This window comes from Terrapene carolina, unplaced genomic scaffold (genome assembly GCF_002925995.2).
Source record: "Terrapene carolina triunguis isolate 2854851 unplaced genomic scaffold, T_m_triunguis-2.0 Scaffold58, whole genome shotgun sequence".
NCBI lineage: Eukaryota > Metazoa > Chordata > Testudines > Emydidae > Terrapene > Terrapene triunguis.
The window spans coordinates 12,405,573-12,424,476 of NW_020664409.1; the positions used below are offsets into that span (position 1 = coordinate 12,405,573).

Below are 18,904 nucleotides of genomic sequence, written 5' to 3' on the forward strand. Positions count from 1 at the left end.
CACTGGATCCTACCAACTATACTCCTAACTGCGGATGACTGGGTATGACTCCCTCTTGGAACTTATCAGTGCCACTCCTTATTCTGCCTGAGGAGTTGTTCTTGACTGATTCTGGGCACTCCCACCAGCCTTTGTAATGCTGTCATCTGGGGAGCCAAGGGATTGGAAATGGAATTTGTCTCCTGTAAGTCTCTGCAGTGTGTTCCTGTTCGATTATGATAAATGAGTCAAAACCTTTCTGCCAGTTTGGAGTGCAGTGCTATTTATCCTCTGGTGTGCAGGTGGAGGGGTTAGCCTGCCAGTTTTAAAAGGCCTATCGTATCCTGAACAGCAACTGCATAGAACTGATTAGAGAGAAGATACAGCTGTGCAGACCCATTAGGCTAGAAGGCTGACCCATGACAAGTGTTTATCTTGTGACTAATTTAATTTCAGCCCACAAAGTTTGGGAGGCTCCCAAAGGTCAGGACTTGAGAGAAGAATGCTGTAATTAATGTTTTATGCCACACTTAATTTGGAACCTTTTAATTCTGAGATAAGGGGTAGTGTGTATACATATGTGGGTTATAATCTGCCAGCTAATGGCAACAACAAGAAAAGGGCTATGTAAACAATGTAAATGTTAGTACCACATCTGAAGGAAACACCCATCTTCGCACAATAGTTAAAATTGACCAAACCATTATTGGACATGTATCTGTTCTGTAGTGTTGGTATTCTTTAGAGAGAGAGAGAGAGAGAGAGAATAAAATGTAAAATGTGGCATTAAAGATGTCTTTTACAACCACTTGAAAACGTGTCTCGTCCTGAAAAGAGGTGAGGCTTGGTTTTAGAAGCTTTAATCTTCCATGTTTAAAAAGATACATTTCAGTTTTCCTTTTGAAGTATTTATTGTTTCGTTAAATACAAATGTCCAATTTTTTAATGTACAGATAGTGTTTTCTCTAAATCAGTAACTACTGAAGGAACAGGAAGCTGCCATCTTGCCTGTCTCAACTAGCTCATGATGAATGAAGCGTTACTCAGCAGAGGAACGCACCAGAGAGGCTGGCAGCTTTCTGTGCTAAGAGAAATACTGTTTACTAGAACCTCTCTTTAACACTGGTTTAGTGTGTCTGTCTCTGGTACTTATGTGGGGCCCCGCTACCATAGTATCTGAGCACCTCACAATCCTTAATCCTCACAACACCTTTAAGTAGGGAAGAACTATTATGTCCATTTTATGGATGGGGAGCTGAGGCACAGAGGAGCCAAGTGATTTACCTGAGGTCACAGAGGGAGAGGACTTAATCCTGGTCTCCCAAGACCTAAGGTAGTGTCCTACCCACTGGAGCAGCCTTTCTTTGCAAATATCACTTTCTACACAAACTTTACTAGTAAACAGAACTTTAAAACATCTGTGAAAGTCTATAACTTTTCTCATCCATTTATCTATGGGTTAGCACTTTGTGACACACTATGGAGCCCAGTCCCAAAGAGTAAAGATCTACTTCAGATCGATCATATTGCGAATGGAATTTGAGGGAAACTCACCATCTGGAAGGATTGGGCCTGATATTGGCATGCTGCTCTTCCTCCTGGCAAGTACCACTACAATGGCAGCTCTCATTGAGATGAACCTTTGCAGTTCTGGGAAAAGTTGAAAAGATTAAAAGAAGGGAAAAGCTCCACTTTTAACTTTCATGTAGATGTCTGTAGAAAAGTTGTACTGATGCATTCCAATACTGTCTCTTTGGGGCAGTTTAAACCTTTGCAGAGGACTGTAAATCCTCTTCAAATGAGCTATCTGTTTTTCCTCTCTCTGCTTCCTATGCTGTCCAATGCCCTTCTACTCCCCTTGCAAATCATCAATTGCTTCTTCAAACTCCCTCTGATATTAATAAATCCTATAATCTTGTTTTTCTCCCAGATCAGCCTTCTCCACAGAGTAAAAGTTCCCTGTTTGAGTACAAATTAAGAAAGATGCCTTCCCTGCAGATCATAGAATGATGCCAGATATCACAATTAATTATTCCAACAGTACCCTGGCAACTCCTACCAACCCTGTTTACCCATCTTGTTGTTCCCTTCCAAACTTAAGAATTGTTGTTTCAAGTATTTTCTGCTTTTTTAAACACTGGGGGAAACAATTTATATTTACCTCTCTCACAAAATCTTAGCCCTGGTCTACACTGGGGGGGGGATCGATCTGAGTTATGCAACTTCAGTGAATGACATAGCTGAAGTCGACGTACTTAGATTGACTTACTATGGTGAGTCAACTGCTGCCGCTCCCCCGTCAACTCTGCCTGTGCCTCTCGCGGCACTGGAGTACAGGAGTTGATGGGAGAGCGCTCGGGGGTTGATTTATCGCGTCTAGACTAGACGCGATAAATCGAACCCTGCTGGATCGATTGCTGTCCACCAATCCGGCGGGTAGTGTAGACATACCCTTAATTGTAGCTTTAAAACAAAATGTAATGCAGGATGCTTTTTCACAAAAGGGACACTGACATGTAGTTCACTGTGTCATTAATACATAGGGTTCACATTTTTGTTACAACTGGAGTTGGTTGTAGGGAACCATTAAAGTTTGATTCCCTCCTTTAGCTTTGCTTCACAGCATAGTAATACCGTCCTCCCTCACTCTTTCTTCAAAAAGGTATATTCTTATAGAAATGCAGCACTTGTATGTGTCCAGATGGGGATAAAATGGTACATCTGTTGATCAGTTGATTACTTGGATGAATAAATGGCACCATACTGTATATTTGTGTTCCAGATCAAGACTCACTGGGAGACATAGAATAATTAAAGGCGGGACTAGATCAGAGCTACAGTTTCCATATTGACTATTTACATACTGAAAAGAGATTGCACTTAATTATAGGATTATAGGTTTGTGTTTTTTGTTTTTGTTTTGTTTTTTTGTTTTTAAATGTACCTTGATTTGAAAATGACTACTAGACTACCCTGCTAGACTACTCTCCCTTTAATTCCATCAGCTAGGTGGGATTCCCTTCTGGAATGTCAGGGGGACGCCTGCATTCAGAGTAGTATGGAATTTCATTTGTCAGGCTCTGGCCAGCTGGAGAACTGCCTGCAGCTGTGATTCTCCCTGCCCTACAACTGGCACCAATCAGGTGTCCGCTCAGTAATGCTGAGTGTGGGAACCCTGCTGCTCTCGCTAACTAGGTGACGGATTCCCCCAAAGCACTCAGCTTGTTGCACTGGCTTTGTCAGCTGTGAATGGAGTAACAAATCTGTGAAGGCTGTATTTGGAGAGGTGGGGAGAAATATAACCTCTTGAAACTTTTCGTTTTCCTGGCAGGAATAATGCTTTTATTTAAAAAAAATACTTTCTCTGCTTCAGTTGTTGCAACTTAGAGTTGTCTGACAAAATGGTCTTATATGGGCCATCTTACGGCCATAAAGAGAGAACAGTTATTACTGCCCATAATAAACATTTTACAACAGCAGAAAACATAGGAGCTGCCATACTGGATTAGACCAGGGCCCATTTTGCTCAGTATCCTGTCTCTGACAGTGGCCCATACCAGAGTTTCAGGGGGAGTGTGCAGAACAGGGCAATTATGGAATGATCCGTCCCGTCATAGAATATTAGGGTTGGAAGAGACCTCAGGAGATCATCTAGTCCAGTCCCCTGCTCAAAGTAGGACCAACACCAACTAAATTATCCCAGCCAAGGCTTTGTCAAGCCAGGCCTTAAAAACCTCTAAGGAAACAGTCTTTCACACCCAGCTTCTGGTAGTAAGAGGGTTAGGGTCATTCCAAATATAGGGTTGCATCCCTGACCATCTTAGCTAATAGCCATTGATGGGCCTATCCTCTATGAATTTATCCAGTTCTTTTTTGAACCCAGTTATAGTTTTGACCATCACAACATCCCGTGGCAATGAGTTCCACAGGTTAGTTGTGCTTTGTTTGGAAAAAGTACTTTCTCTTGTTTGTATTAAACCTGTTGCCTATTAAGTTCATCAGGTGACCCCTGGTTTTGGTATTGTGGGAAAGGGTAAATGACACTTTCCCCCAACCGTTCATGATTTTGTAGACCTCTATAATACCTTCCCTTAGTCATCTCTTTTGTAAACTGAATAGTCTTAATCTTTTTAATGTCTCCTTGTATGGAAATTATTCCATACATTTAATCATCTTTGTCCACCTCTGAACCTTTTCCAGTTCTACCATATCCTTTTTGAGATGGGGTGACCAGAATTGGACACAGTATTCAAGGTTTGGACACACCATGGATTTTTAAAGGGGCATTAAGATTTTTTGTCTTATTTTTTTTTAATCCCTTTCCTAATAATTCCTAACATTCTTTTTGACCATTGCTGCTCACTGAGTTGAAGTTTTCAGAGAACTATCTACAGTGACTCCTAGATCTCCTTCTTGGATAGAAACAGCTAATTTAGACCCAATCATTGTATATATGTAGTTGGGATTATTTTTTCCCCTGTGCATTACTTTGCACTTATCGCTGAAGTGTGAAATCCAGGCCAGGGAAAGACCTCTTGCTTTGAATTCAAAATTAATAACAGCAAACTCCTCTATCTTTGCTTCATAAAAAGATAGCGAAAACTGCCAGGGGAGAAAGAAACTTGTCCAGAAAGCAGGTTCTGTTCAAATATTTATCCAATGAGAAAATGTCTTCTCACAACTGGAGAGAATGGACTGCATAAAATCATTTTTTACACAGCCGCACACCTGTGACAGCTGGGTGTGAGCATTCGTTGAGAGGAGGTATTACATAGTGACCACTCTACTGGCCACCTGCCTCTCCAGATAGCAAATTACATTAGGGGTCAAATACCTCCTCTTGCCTAGGGAGCCCCAAACTGCTGGGCTGGAGGAGTGCTTTGCAGCCAGTGGGCTCGGCAGGTGGGGAAAGTTTGAGAAGTATAAGACTAGGGACCTGGCAGCATACTTTTCATATTCCCCAAACCTCCAATTTCATAGGGCAAGCTCAGACAACTTAATCAGCCTGTGGCCATACTCTGAACAGCCCCTGAGGAGTGGCGTGTACAGGGGCAGTCAGGGACCAGACATTTGAAGGAGCACCGGGCCCGGCACACAGCAGCAGACAGGATTATTCAGTAAGCAGAAGAGTGGCATCTGGTGGCCAGCAGCACCAACAGCAGGCAGCCCAGCCAGAACTTGTAACCAAGAAAATTCTCAAGCAGCCTTGAAAAAAGGCCCAAAATTGTGGAATTATTAATATCACAGTTGCTGCTGATGCTGGAAAAGGAAGAGAAGCCTTGAGGCTAACATAGTTATAGTTACATTTTGTCTTCGATAGCTTGGTAGGCCAAGAAGCAAAATGTTGGCCACTCTGAAGAGACTAGAATGCTTCACAGGGCTTAAACGGGGTGGGGAGGGGGCAGGGGGAGAAGAAGAAGAGAGACGCACCACTTGTGGCTCTTCAGATTTTAAACTCTACAAACCTGTTAATGTCCATTTCATGTTTTGAAAGGTGAATAAATCCTTTTTAATATTGAATCACCATGACAGGTTGTCTTCAACAGAAACTGCTGTTGACCAGAATCAGTAGCAGGGGCTACCAACCATACTGTTCAAGTATAAAGTTTCCCCTTTCTGTTGTCATTCTATACAGTAGAACACGCGTACTGAAGCATTTGCAGTTTTTGTTACTACTAAAAACACGTTAGTTTTCAATTTTTATCCTATAAAATGTAAGATGTGTTGAGGTTGGAAGCGTATAAGAGAAATGCAAGAATTTCAACACTCTCTCCTGTGATTGTTTGTTTTATTAACTTAATGAGACTGTATTGGTTTGTCCTGTTCTTTGTTTGAAAACTCCTCTGTGTGGGGCACAGCTAAGACAGCCAGGTTACTCCGTCATCTGAAAAATAGGACTCTATTCTGTCCAGTTTCTTTGAACACACTGTACAGTATTATCAAAGCGGAAAAATTGAGAAGTTACTTTAAATAGAACAGTAAGTACAACCAGTTCTTCATCAAACCATAAACTTAACTCATCTGGGGCTTACTGGAGAATGATTTTTTTTTTTTTTTTTTTTTTACTTAAGCATAATATTTTAAAAGGTTCTTTTGAACACTAGCTTATTCTCCCCCCCCCCCCCCCCAATTACTCATTCATCACTGATCTAGACCCAGGAACTTACCTAAGCCTTTCACCTCATGTCTGTTTCCTTTTAATCCCTTTGCATGCTATTTGCACCAGATCTCATTTGGCTGAAGATGTTTCTCCTGCCAACCTCTGTGTTGCTTGATCATGTCACAGTACACCCTCTACCCCGATATAACGCTGTCCTCGGGAGCCAAAAAATCTTACCGCGTTATAGGTGAAACTGCGTTATATCAAACTTGCTTTGATCTGCCAGAGTGCGCAGCCCCGCCCCCCCGGAGCACTGCTTTACCGCGTTATATCCGAATTTGTGTTATATCGGGTCGTGTTATATTGGGGTAGAGGTGTACTCTTGTTTTCATTCTGTACAGTTTAGGGTGCAAGTGTACCTAAGTGTGTCTAAAATCAACACTGTCAGTGTGTTTTACATAAACCATATTATGGTAAAATATATTAATAGTGTTTGTAGGTGGGTGTATAGGAGGGCTGAAGGGCTAAACATAATGTCTCCCGCAAACTGTTCTAGGACCTCTGCTTATTTTAACATTCAGTAATGGAGATCTATTGGATTGAGGGGCAACCCATTGCTATTAATGAGTCATTGGCCTCATTCCCAAGCTGCCTGAAGTGCTGCTCTCCCTAGTGGAAGTAATTTTGTCTTTGAAGTACTTTCCAGAGCTGTCACTAATGTTCCACAGTTCCCAGAGGAAATAATAAGCCAAGAGTATGCACACTCTGGAAATGTAGTGTCTAAAATGAACTGTTCCAATAGGAGACTGGCAGTCTGCTTCTCTGTGGAATTCAGCTTGTTGATATAATCTTATCTGGCTAAGCTTTGGTATTCAGCCTGGCAGGCAGTTCCTATGAAAAGCAGCTGTCCAAGCAATGGGAGTGGTGCTCCTGGTGTTGCTTCAGAAGATCTATAATTTCTTGTTTCATGTAACTTGAGGAAATACAATACTTTTTTGGCTAAAACCAGATGTTCTAAGCAGTTTTCTTCTCCCTTATAAATAGCTATTTAAATATGCTCCCCTGTGATTGATTTATTTGTGAATTAATTACATGACTCCAGGGGAATATTCCCAATGGCCACTAGGAAGGTAAATATTTATGTTCTGTAAGCAGTCAGCCTGAGGCAGAATACAAGTTTGTTACGGGAGTAACTACTAATGGGTGCCACGGGTATTTGCGCACTTGCTGTATTTTGGGATGATGCTTTCCTTGCTAAAAATGTCTTTTTAGCTTGAAGTCGTTGACAAAACTTAGAAGCTGTGCTGGAAAAAGTTTCCAGACTTGGGAGTGAGCTGTCGGACCAGGTTTCAATATTGTGGGACACGAAGTGGTAGTTCCACCAACATAAACAAAATCCTGGTAATCTCAAATGCCCGAGGAAGGGTGATCTACAGGAACGCCTGTGCAAGGCTGCGTCTTCACTAATAAAAAGATGTCTTAATTTTAACAATGAGATACGTCTCACTATTAAAAAAAAAACACCTTTATTGTTTAAGTATGGAGGCAGCCAAAAGTGTTTGTCCAACAGACTGCTCAGTAATGGAATTTTTCGCAAAATGCACTAAAAGTAAATGCCCTATGGGAAAGAGGAACAGTAATAGTAGGTGTCTACAGAAAAATTCCAAGGTATTTCTGTATGTGCAGCATTATGTTGGGAAGTTAGATGGAATGGAACTGACAAGTTCAGGAGCCCTTCTTTCTGACATTTACAATTTTTTACAGGAAATAAAATTGTCAGCATAGTTAAAACTCATGTCTGAGTCTTCTGTATTTCGGTGATAGCAGTGTGATCTGTCAGATCCTGGACACTTCTCTAATCAATCTGTAAGCACTGCATTTTATGCTTGCCAGAGCTTCAAGCAGTCTCTTTATAACACTTCAATAAGAAATCGATCCAGTGTTCAGATTCAGCACCCAGAAGTCTAGTTCAGGGGTTCTCAAACTTCATTGCACTGCGATGCCCTTCTGACAACAAAAATTACTACACGACCCCTAGAGTGGGGACTGAAGCCTCAGCCCACCCGAGCCCTGCTGCTCTGAGCTGGGGGGGCCAAAGTCCAAACCCCAATGGCTTCATCCCTGGGCAGGGCCTGTAAACTGAGCCCTGCTGCCCAGGGCGGAGGCCAAAGCCTGAGTGAGCCCTGGGTGGTGGGGCTCGGGCTTCAGCTTTGGCCCTGGGTCCCCAGTCAGTCTAATGCCAGCCCTGGCGACCCCATAAAATGGGGTTCCGACCCACAATTTGAGAACCGCTGGTCTAGTTCTTCCTTCCTGTCACCTGTGAATAGCATCAGTCAGTTTTAATTTACTTTAATTCTTACACTGTAGCTACATGCAGGGGTCACATTTTTTCTTATTTATGTAATCTGACTCACTGAAATACAGGACCTCTAGACAGTGTTCCCAGCATTGTGCAGAAGTTTGCAGAAACACTGACATCTTTGACCCACAGAGGGATCAATTTTATTCCACATCAGAATGATTAAGTAGGGTGGAGAATTCTGCCAGCTTGCCTTGTGTGGAATATTACAAGTTTTCACCCAGTAATTGTTCATCCTCATTAAGAACCAGTAATCAAACATGATCCACTCCATTAAGTAAAATGCAATTACTGTACTTCCTGAAATTTTATGATGAAGAAACTCCAAGAACTTATTCACTACTATATTCCTAACCCCTGTTAACTGTGTACCTGTGTAATTAGTGCAGTGTCACAGACAATTTGACTTTTGAACAGTTTATTGCTGACTTTCAGTAATAAACCACAGTTTGACAGAGACTTGCAAACTGGAAAAGAGAACTTTTATATGCAAAGTAACTGACTTAGCCAGTAAGTACTCTCCTCACTTCCACCCTCACCACTGTTTTTCTGGTATATCCTGCACATGTGTGATTGACACCATTCTGCTGTCATGGAAACCGATGTCAAATTTCAATGGAACTACTTCCCTGTAGGATAAAGCAAGAATATTCCCTTTTAGAAAAATTTGCAGTACAGAGATCAATTGTTGCATGTATAGTTGTTGGCGAGATAGCAGGGCATCCCAACAAAAGCTGTGTCATCGCCCATCATGTATTTTGTATTTGAGCTCGTCTAGAAAACTTTAATTTGTAGCTTATTTTGATCTCTCTATCTCCAAAGCCAAGTGGCTGCCTTAGTTCCTGGGGCTTTGGAGTGACAACATTTGGTAATAACATCCAGAAATTAAACTTTAGTTTTCTAGAAATGAAAATGGTATGATTTTAAGAACTAATATTGTATGACTGGCTAGGGCTAAAAACTACTGTTTGACACTACCAGAAAAATGGAAATCCCAGTGTGTCCATGAGATATTGGTTTGGTTTCTAGTGCAAGCTGGTCATGAAATACTAAACCCTAAAAGAGTCAGTGGACCTGCACTGAATGTAGCCTGTGTGATTTGTAATGTAAAGCCTACTTTATCCATGTTTGGAGGAAAAGAAAAACCATTTCTGTGGTAGGTTCTTTTTTAATTAAAAAAGGTAGCTGTATCAAGCTGCTCAGAGGTTAGGAATGTGGGCAGTCATCTCAGAAGATGGATTAGTAGGCTGAGTGCACGTGAGAAGGTCAAAAGAGCAAAACAAATTCAGGTCTCTAGTTCCACAACTATAAGGGCGGGGAAAGACAAAGGAACTTGTTGCATGGATATCATGACTATACATGTTGGGATATCTGTGTCTTTGTATACTCTTCTTTAGTTGTGGCATTCATATTACCTCAAAACAATCTTGCAAATTGTCATGTAAATCAATCCATGCACGGTATACTCCAGTGGTTCTCAGCCAGTGGCCCACGGGCAGCTTGTGGCGCAATCAGCACAGAACTGCAGCCCATGTGACATCCTCAGGGCCATACAGGTAATATGCGGCCCACAATGGTAAATAGGTTGAGAACCACTGGTCTATTCACTGACGTGTAAAGAAAATTACGATATCAGACTCTTCTTAGCTAATTGGATAAGTAGAATTTTGCAAGTCTGCCTTGCAGTATTAAAACAGAGTGATTTTGAAAAGCATTACTTTTCACCATTTATGTTGTCGGTATTTTGAGTGAGTGGATGGTTAGGTACTCTGACTAGTGTACGTTTATTGCAATATGGGTAAAGTGAAAGAGAATCTCTTTCTGGTTCTCATGAACTAGCATAATGGGGGGATGGTTCTAACACTGCAGAGGGAAGTTCTAAATTAAACTGGTTTTCATGTATTTTAAATATCAATTAAAACATTGCTACTTAATCTTGGGTTTGACCAAAATCTGCACAGTTTAGTCATTTAAGCTTTCATTGTTTTTCGTTGAAGTAAAATAGTGCTGCTACCACAATGCTTTAGTTATGGTTGAGGAAGAACTTTTGATTTTAAATCTCTTCCACCCACCCACCTCTCCCTCAGGCACTTCTAACAATTTTACCAGCAAGGTGGAGTTGGGGGGGGAGGCAAGTGTTGACTTTTGAGGTGGGGCTTGGTAGTGAGAGTCTATGCTTGTCATTAGGTCTACATCAAATTTCTTCAGTGTGCAGGGCTCACAATAAACTGCTTGCAAACTTTCTGGAATCTGAAGTCAATCTGGGTTCTTTCTGGCTCACGAATGCTCACCGATGATGGAGATTCTGTAGATGAAATTTAGTTGAGAATTCTGTCAACGAGGGAAGCAGAAAAGAGTCTCTAATTTCTGCTTACCAAAAATTTCTTTTACTGTTGGTCAGTAAAATAAGTGCAGCTCTAAATGTGCCTGGGGCTGATTTGTTGAATAAGAAAGTTATATCGTTACATTATCACTATCCTGGCTCTGGCCACTTCCTGGCAATGTTTCAGACTTTTTAATATTTGGATAATTTAAACATTTCAGGTGTTAACAGGTGATAACTTTGCCAGTGTGCACTGAGTGGGGGGTTGGCGGGGGGGGGGAGATGATGATGCTTATCCTATGGGTTGGCTCTGGAGTAGTTACGATGCCACAGCATGGTGCATACTAAGGTAATGTAGCAGAGCAGCTGGTGTGGCTTTGAGGGACCTGTAATGAGAGAAAACAGGGAGAAGTTTTAAATGTTGCAAACCTGCCCAAGAGGTGCCCCTTGCACTGGAGGTATTCTTGAGGGGGAGAGCCCTACAGCTACTTTGTGGCCGCTTTGTGCTAACATAGTCAGTGCAAATGGGGTGTAGGGCAACAGAGAATTTGGACATTAATGGGGTGTTTTATGCAACTAGAAGAAAATACCATAAATGCTCTTTCTCTGACCAAGAACTTCAGTTTCTTTTAATAGCTGGATAACTTACTTTAAAATCATCCTGATAGTCTTCATCTTCTAATTATTCATCATATAAATCTCCATAATCCTCTTGAAAAACTGATCAGAAAGGATCAGGCATTAAGCATTTCTGTAAAATTTGGTTCTAAACCTTGGTTTTTTCCAACACTTTTGGGTTTTGACAAAGTCCAGCAGAGAGAGAGAGAGACCACTCTTCATCAAATACACATTGATACACCCAAACCATTGGTGCTGTGGGAGGGAAAGAATGAAAGCTTAGTGGTACTTATCAAAAATATTAGTCTCACTGTTTACCACTTGTTATCTTTAGAGGCTTGTCTTCCAACAGTAGAATTAATCAACACTTATGTCTGAGAAGTGCTAGCCCTCTTGAACTTCTGAGGAAAGATCTCTCTAATGAATGCATGTTAAAATATGATACCGTATTTGTACTGGGAACTAGGGTAAGGATTTTAGATACATCTATTATTCTGTGGCTCTTGGAGCATTTTTCAGAGTCGCTGCATGAACTCTTTACATAGAATATATAACTCCATAACCAAACATGTTTATGCATCTCTTTGCTGATTGGAATCAGTCACTCACATTCTTGGAATAAAACTGTGCAAAGGAAATTTAACTACTTTTAAAATGTACACACAACACATTCTTCACACAGAGTAACACATATTCCAGGTACCAACCCAATTTTACAAATCTGTAGCCTGGACATAAAATATTCCCAAGATTCAGATTTCAGAGTTAGGCATGTGTGGATAATTTGCATATGGACATCTGGTATTTGCACACCTGAGATGTGTGCATAAAATACACATCCCTACCATTGAAAATCTGTCCGTAAGAGTAGAACCGTGTGTCAGACTTGCAATAGCAAGTATTCTCATGCTATAAAACCAGAGAGTGAGACTAAACATCTAAAATGAATCTTGCAAAATATGATTGCCATTGGAAGTATTAATTGTAATTCAGTGAATTGTCTGAGTGAAGTGGTAACAAACATGAAATTTAAATGAAATTTTTGGCTAAGCAGTGGACTTCATTGGCATTCATATATCAGGAGAGAGACTTCACTGAACCAGATCTGCTTATTAGGTATACCTTCCAGATTGACCAATAATCCATAACATTGATATATAACAGTATCTTCTCTTTTCCAGATGAAGTGGACTATAGTAACTTTGGGGCCAACACACTAACCAGGAAAAAGAAGGCTCTGGTGACCCTCCGCAACGACAACCTTCGCAGGCGTCCCCACATTAATATCAGCATGCCTCAGGATTTTAGACCAGTGTCTTCCATCATTGATGTGGACATTCTTCCTGAAACGCACAGAAGAGTGAGGCTCTATCGACACGGGTATGAGAAACCATTAGGATTTTACATCCGCGATGGGACCAGTATGAGAGTAACTCCTCATGGACTGGAAAGAGTACCTGGTATTTTCATCTCTCGTATGGTTCCTGGCGGCTTAGCAGAGAGCACAGGATTGCTGGCTGTTAATGATGAGGTCCTGGAAGTTAATGGCATTGAAGTGGCTGGGAAAACCCTTGACCAAGTAACGGACATGATGATCGCCAACAGCCACAATCTTATTATCACTGTCAAGCCAGCAAACCAAAGGAACAATTATAGCCGAAGCAGTAGGATGTCTGGCAGCTCAGGCCAGTCTACAGATAGCACAGCTAGTCACCACAGCTTGCCTTCCTCACACGTGCTGCAAAACTTCCATCCTGATGAGATGGAAAGTGATGAGGAAGCTGACATTGTCATTGAGGGTGGTCTGGACCCACAGCACATTCCCAAACTGCACAGCTTCCCCTCTAGTAGCCTCTCCCGAATCAATGGCAGCAGTCTTAGCCACAGACTTCAGAGAGACCTGGCTCTCAACAGTAACTCTGGCCGAGAAAGCAACGGCAACATCCACAAAATACTAAGCTCCTTAAAAACTGATCCCCGACATAGTTTGGTTATCCCCAGAGGAGGCATTGAAGAGGATGGAACCGTGATTACACTTTAGTGGCGGTTCCTGTACTGAGTGTTTTCAGTCTTAAGTGCCAATTGGAACAAATTGGACTCTTGCAACCCCTGACGCACAGAACGAGAGAACCTACATTCGTATAGACCCCATGGGTGTGAAAAATGTTACTTTCTAGGAAACATGGTTTTGGGGATTAGATGTAAAACTGTTACTTCAAATTCTGAAAAATAGTATAAATATATAGTTTATGTCCCAGTTTTAAAATGAGCGAGCAAATGGAAGCACCAAATCTAAAATTACTTTCAGTTGACACAAACTTCAGAAAAAATCCATGAGCTAGGAAATGGCAGTGCTGCTCTTTTGGGTTTGTGTGGATTTTTGAGAATAGTAACAGACATGTCAGTTTGGGGTGGGGTCTTTTTTTAAATTGGTCAGAGAAAAACACAGTTTTCTCTTAAAATATTAAAAGTTCATGACAATTGATCAGTCCTCCTATTATTACATACCGGTCTTCCATTAACTTGTTTACACAGATTATTTGCCATGTTATGTCTAATCTGGACAAGCTCTATATAAAGTAGCAGTTTCCCACTCTGGTGGTAGCAATGTTGGGGAAACGCTGCATTTACACTTTCCAAACAAAACTTTGACCAAATGAGATGAGATGTGTGTCTATATGTGTAATTTTTTTTTTTTAAAGTCTAAGTAAGAGGCATAGAGGAGGATGTTGATACCATCATTCCTTTTAGATCAGCACCACCTGCTGGTCAGTGGCAGTACTGTCTGAGTTATAACATTTTTGTATATTAGGTTACTGTATGTGAAAAGGAAAATAGATTTACCTAGAGGAGTTTAAACTGACTCCAGCACCATCACATGAAAAGTGCATTATTTTTTTTTAAATATTTATTAGACAAGAACATTGCCAATTTTAGTGACTGTTGTTTTCATTGTCTCCATCTCTTGGTAACATGAGTAGTATGAATTTAGAAAACACAAGCCAGAAGGGCAACAAAAAATATGAATGACTTAAATACATATTAGCACCATGTCTTAGACTACATCACTGATGGAAAGAGCTTTTTGCTGTGGTTTAGGGGCAATTTGAATCCACAAAGACTTTAGCTACAAAAGGCTGGCTGTCTATAGTACACTATTTGAAGGATACTGGCTGACTTCCTAGCCTATCTCTGAACAATTTGCTCAATATTTCAGACACTGATGCATCAGAGAGGGATCTGCCATGTTGTTTAGGGATTTAAGAGCTACTAACTTGGGAGTCAATACCTGGACCCATTACCCAAAGGAAGCAATTTTGCTCCCAGTTCTGTTTCTCATCTCCAGAAAATGCCACAAATTGTTAAAATGGTCTAATCTAAAATATTTTGTAATATCTTCAACAGTTTAAGGAACAAATATAATTGTCTTACAATGTATTTTTCTACTTTTAGCTGTGTCATTTTCTTTTTTTTTTTTTTTAACCTTGTAGTATTGTGTATTAAAGCTTTTCTGATTTTTTTTTAATGTGGTGGAATGGGCATTTCTTTAATATTGCACTGGGTTTGAAAACTCGGACCACTTAAGTTTTAACAAGGTGCAGTTCTGGACTTGGAAGGTGTATGTGGATTCCTTCTCACTCTAATTTTTAAAAATACAAATGAACAACTTTTACTTTATTAACACAGTGTTACACTGTTCACTGCCAGATATGCTTGAGGACATGGAATTAAATCTGTAATTTTTTGGATAGTTTAAAGCTTCTTTAATTAATTTATATATATTAACATTCTCTCCTGTTTGCTGTCAGTTTTAGAGATGTGTCCCTATTTTGGTCAGGCCAGCAAGAATGGCACATTGATCCTGTGACAACAATCTCTTTCAATGACTTTATTGGTATGCTGGCAGACGTAGTCATTTTTTAGCTGATGGATATTGGTGCAGTAGACAGTTTCTCACAGTTCCATTGTGTGCTTCAGTCACAGACCAGTTTATCAATAAAAGTAGTTTTATTTAAAGGTATACTGTTCTCTGAGTAGGAGGGTTTCTGTCTGGCTGAAGTTTTATTTTCTTCAGCAAATAATGACAGGTTGAGCAATGTGACTAGTCATGGATTACAAATCGTGATAGCTCTCTGCATGGCTTTTAATTTAAATGTCTTCAAAGCTGGTGCTGGCACTTGTTTGGAACTTGCACTGCAACCTTCTTTCCTCCCCCTTACTACATCTTTCAGTAGAAAGGTCTGACTCTTCAGTCATGTCAAAGCAGTTGGACTCTAGTTTCTGGTCACACTTTTGTTGTGTTTGGGGGTACTTTTGTTGCGCTGTTCCTCAGTGCTCATGTGGCCACAGCAGACTGTTTTGATTTCTGTTGGGTTGGGTTTTTCCTCATAGATGACCTTTCTTTAATAAGGGATGCAGTTGTTGCTGTTCTGATTCCCCTGGAAGGAGAGTAGTTTGCTCTGTCCTCCATAGGTCTGTTTTCAAGTGGTATGTTTTCCCTATGGAGATGGGGTTGCTCTGACTTCCCAGAAAACACCTAAGACACTTATGTATTATATGATGCCATGGTGTAGACTGCTGCATGAGAGTACAAATAAAGTGCATTTGGAGTCTTGGAGCCCCTCTGATTAAAACAATACTTTGTCAAGGGTAGATGATGCTATAAGTAAAGTTCACTACATTGTCTACAAAATACTAAAATGAAGGATAAATCTTCCCAAATCTCTCAATTATTCCTGTTTGTTAAAATGTATATTGGATAAAAACTTACATCAGGAACTTCCATGCAGACTGATTGGCACGAGTAGAAGTACTTTGAAGTCCAGTTACAACTGCAGACTAACTGAATACTTCTGTTAAAATGGATCCTCAGCACCAACTGATATCTAAATTGTCATCAGGCTTTCAAGCAAACACCTCAATGAGAAGAATGACACTTCCCAGAATAAAGAGAGAGTTTTAAGGTATCTACAGGTCTGTGCTTCATTTGCACCAGTTATTATATGGCTGGTCTCTGACTTGATCAAAACTCTTGCATTTTTAGTGTAGATAGGACTTTAGGCACCTGTCCCTGAATGGTGCTAAAGCTTTAGACTAATTGTACCCAATTTGCTCTAAACCTTAAGTTTACATTCCTCCTTCAAGATGAATGAGTTGGTATGGTTCTGATTCCAGAAAAAACTTCTGTAAGTGGAGAAAGCAGACAAGCCAAGACTGTGTGCTTCAATCTAATCTTTTCAGCAAGTGGCCGTACAGCATAAAAGGATTCTGTTACCTCTGAAATGGAAGTATTTAACAAATAAGAGTGCCTGAGGCAGCAGAGATAACTACATTCTCCTTCAAGGAAGCTTCCACAAAATTGGATATACAAGAAGCCAGCCAGATTGACTCAGATGGAAAATCATATCAACTTAGTTGAAGGTAGTGCATAGTTCTCACAAGGAAAGTCATAGCCCATGTTACCTCATTACAGGATAAAATTAAGTTTCTAGGAGGTGAATCTGTCATTCCCATTTTGGGTTGTGAATGCATACAGTTGAGGGATACTATCAGCTTGAAATCATTTCAAAAATGGAATTAAAAGTAGTTTCAGGTATGACTGCTCAGAGTTCCACCCCATCACCAATGTCTGTAGTTTGTCATGGTTTCTTTTTAAAATAACTTTTCTCTTCCACTGTTGCTCCGAGAGAGATGCACACAAATAAAAATCTCTTGACTATGTACAAGAAGTCTGACACTGACTACTGTATATGTGAAATGCTAACAAATGTCCTATGTAAACAAACTGGAAAAATAGAAGAAAGAAGACTTCTCAATGTTCTGTTATATAAGTGTAAGGTGTTAACTGTAACAACAGTAAGTAACAGTTTTAGACAGAAGTGACTTTCTCTTTAAATTGAGGATGTCCCTTTAAGCAAAGTTGAGTTTAGTTGCTACTCTAATGGGAGACCTCTAAGGAAAACTCAGTTAATAGTGGCCCAGTCAGTGGATGATGGGCAGGTTTGGCTTGACTTTAATAGTATGTCCTGCTGGGGAGAAGTCTTAATTCTAGGGCCAGGGAAGGCTCTCATCCTTTACTAATATCACAGCCATCTTTTCAATAGTGTGTTTTGTTTTGTTTTTTACTATTCTAACAGCTGTTGAGTGAGGCTTTTGTAGACCTTTCCATGGACAGTTTTGTGATAGCATATCAATTGTTGAGGACAGGATGGAAACATCTGTGTCTCTGGAGTACCGCATGAGATTGATGGCTATGGGGTGAGGCTAGGTAGTTGGAAGCTTCTCAGTTTGATAGCCACTGAGAATTTAGTATGTGGTTATGTAAAAATAGCATGTTACTTTGCATATCTGCACCCTATGTCTTCAACGTATGTCTGCTTAATTAACTAAAACAAGTTTTTTTTACTTCTGTTAGAATTGAAGTGGCTCTTGCATATCCATATCTATACAATATCTACGGTACTAACTGCTTCAGTGCTAACCGCTTCAACAACTCCTCAGCAGAACTGACAGTTCAATTCTAATTGATGATCTGTACAACTAATACTGATAGAAGTGGCAGAAACAATACAGCTTGCTTTTCACATATCAGGCTGAGTTTAGAAGTGACAGAAAAATCATCCTTTTGCCTGGTAAACTGAGCAAACAAAATAAGGATGTCAGATATTTACCTAACTCCTCTTCAAACAAGACTTTAAATTCAAAGATCCTAGCTAGGACTGGCTGAAATGTCATGTGACATCAGGATATTTCTACTATTGACCTTGTTCTTGCTATTCAAAGTTACTGATGTCTGTTAAAATATTAATAATCTATTGCATATGCATATTACCGGATTCTGACTGAATCATCAGCCATCAACAATGGTGAGTTCCTGTCCCTTATCTTAAGTTTCAATATTGAATGAAAGTTTTTTTTTTTTTTTTTTTTTTTTTAAATAAACCCGTTGCTCAAGTTTCCTTTTTGCCCTGAGGTAAATCACTTGAGAAACTGAGCACACTTGTCCCATCTTTTTCCTTCTAGAAAGAATACAGTTTAGGAAGAAGTGGGGTGAGGAAGAAAAAAATATTGTGAATAAATATCACATGGAATATGTAAAATTGATTTTGTACCCTTTGTTTTGCTTTTGTGTGATGATGCATAAAGGCTTGAAGTTCTTTATTAAAAAACAAGGATATTTGTTAGTAAGTAGGACAGTTCGCCATCCCTTTCTTTTGCTGGAGGATCTAGAAAAGTGGAGTAGGAGCAAGAGCTTCCTTAGAACTTAATGCAAAAGAACAGGAGAACTTTTATTTTGCAAAATGTTAGCATGCATATGGAATGGCAAACAATGCTATATATTTATATATAAATGAATCAGTGCAATACCTTCACCATCCATACTGTGTTTCAGCTGTGATATTACTGTCTCAAAAAGGAGTATCACAAAAATAGAAGGGAGACAAAGACAAGCAATGAATATGATTTGGCATAGGACCAGGGCCAGCTCTGGCTTTTTTGCTGCCCCAAGCCAAAAAAAAAAAAA

General features: G+C 40.1%; 1 protein-coding gene across 1 annotated transcript in view; it reads left to right on the plus strand.

The window, feature by feature from the left end:
- PARD6G (par-6 family cell polarity regulator gamma) overlaps positions 1-14,831 on the plus strand; it is a 95,295-nt gene extending 80,464 nt beyond the window's left edge. The window contains exon 3 of the mRNA XM_026647319.1: positions 12,561-14,831. Within this exon, the coding sequence (XP_026503104.1) occupies positions 12,561-13,420 (860 nt within the window). The 3' untranslated portion in view covers positions 13,421-14,831. The remainder of the gene's footprint in view (positions 1-12,560) is intronic.
- The last annotated feature ends 4,073 nt before the right edge of the window (positions 14,832-18,904 follow it).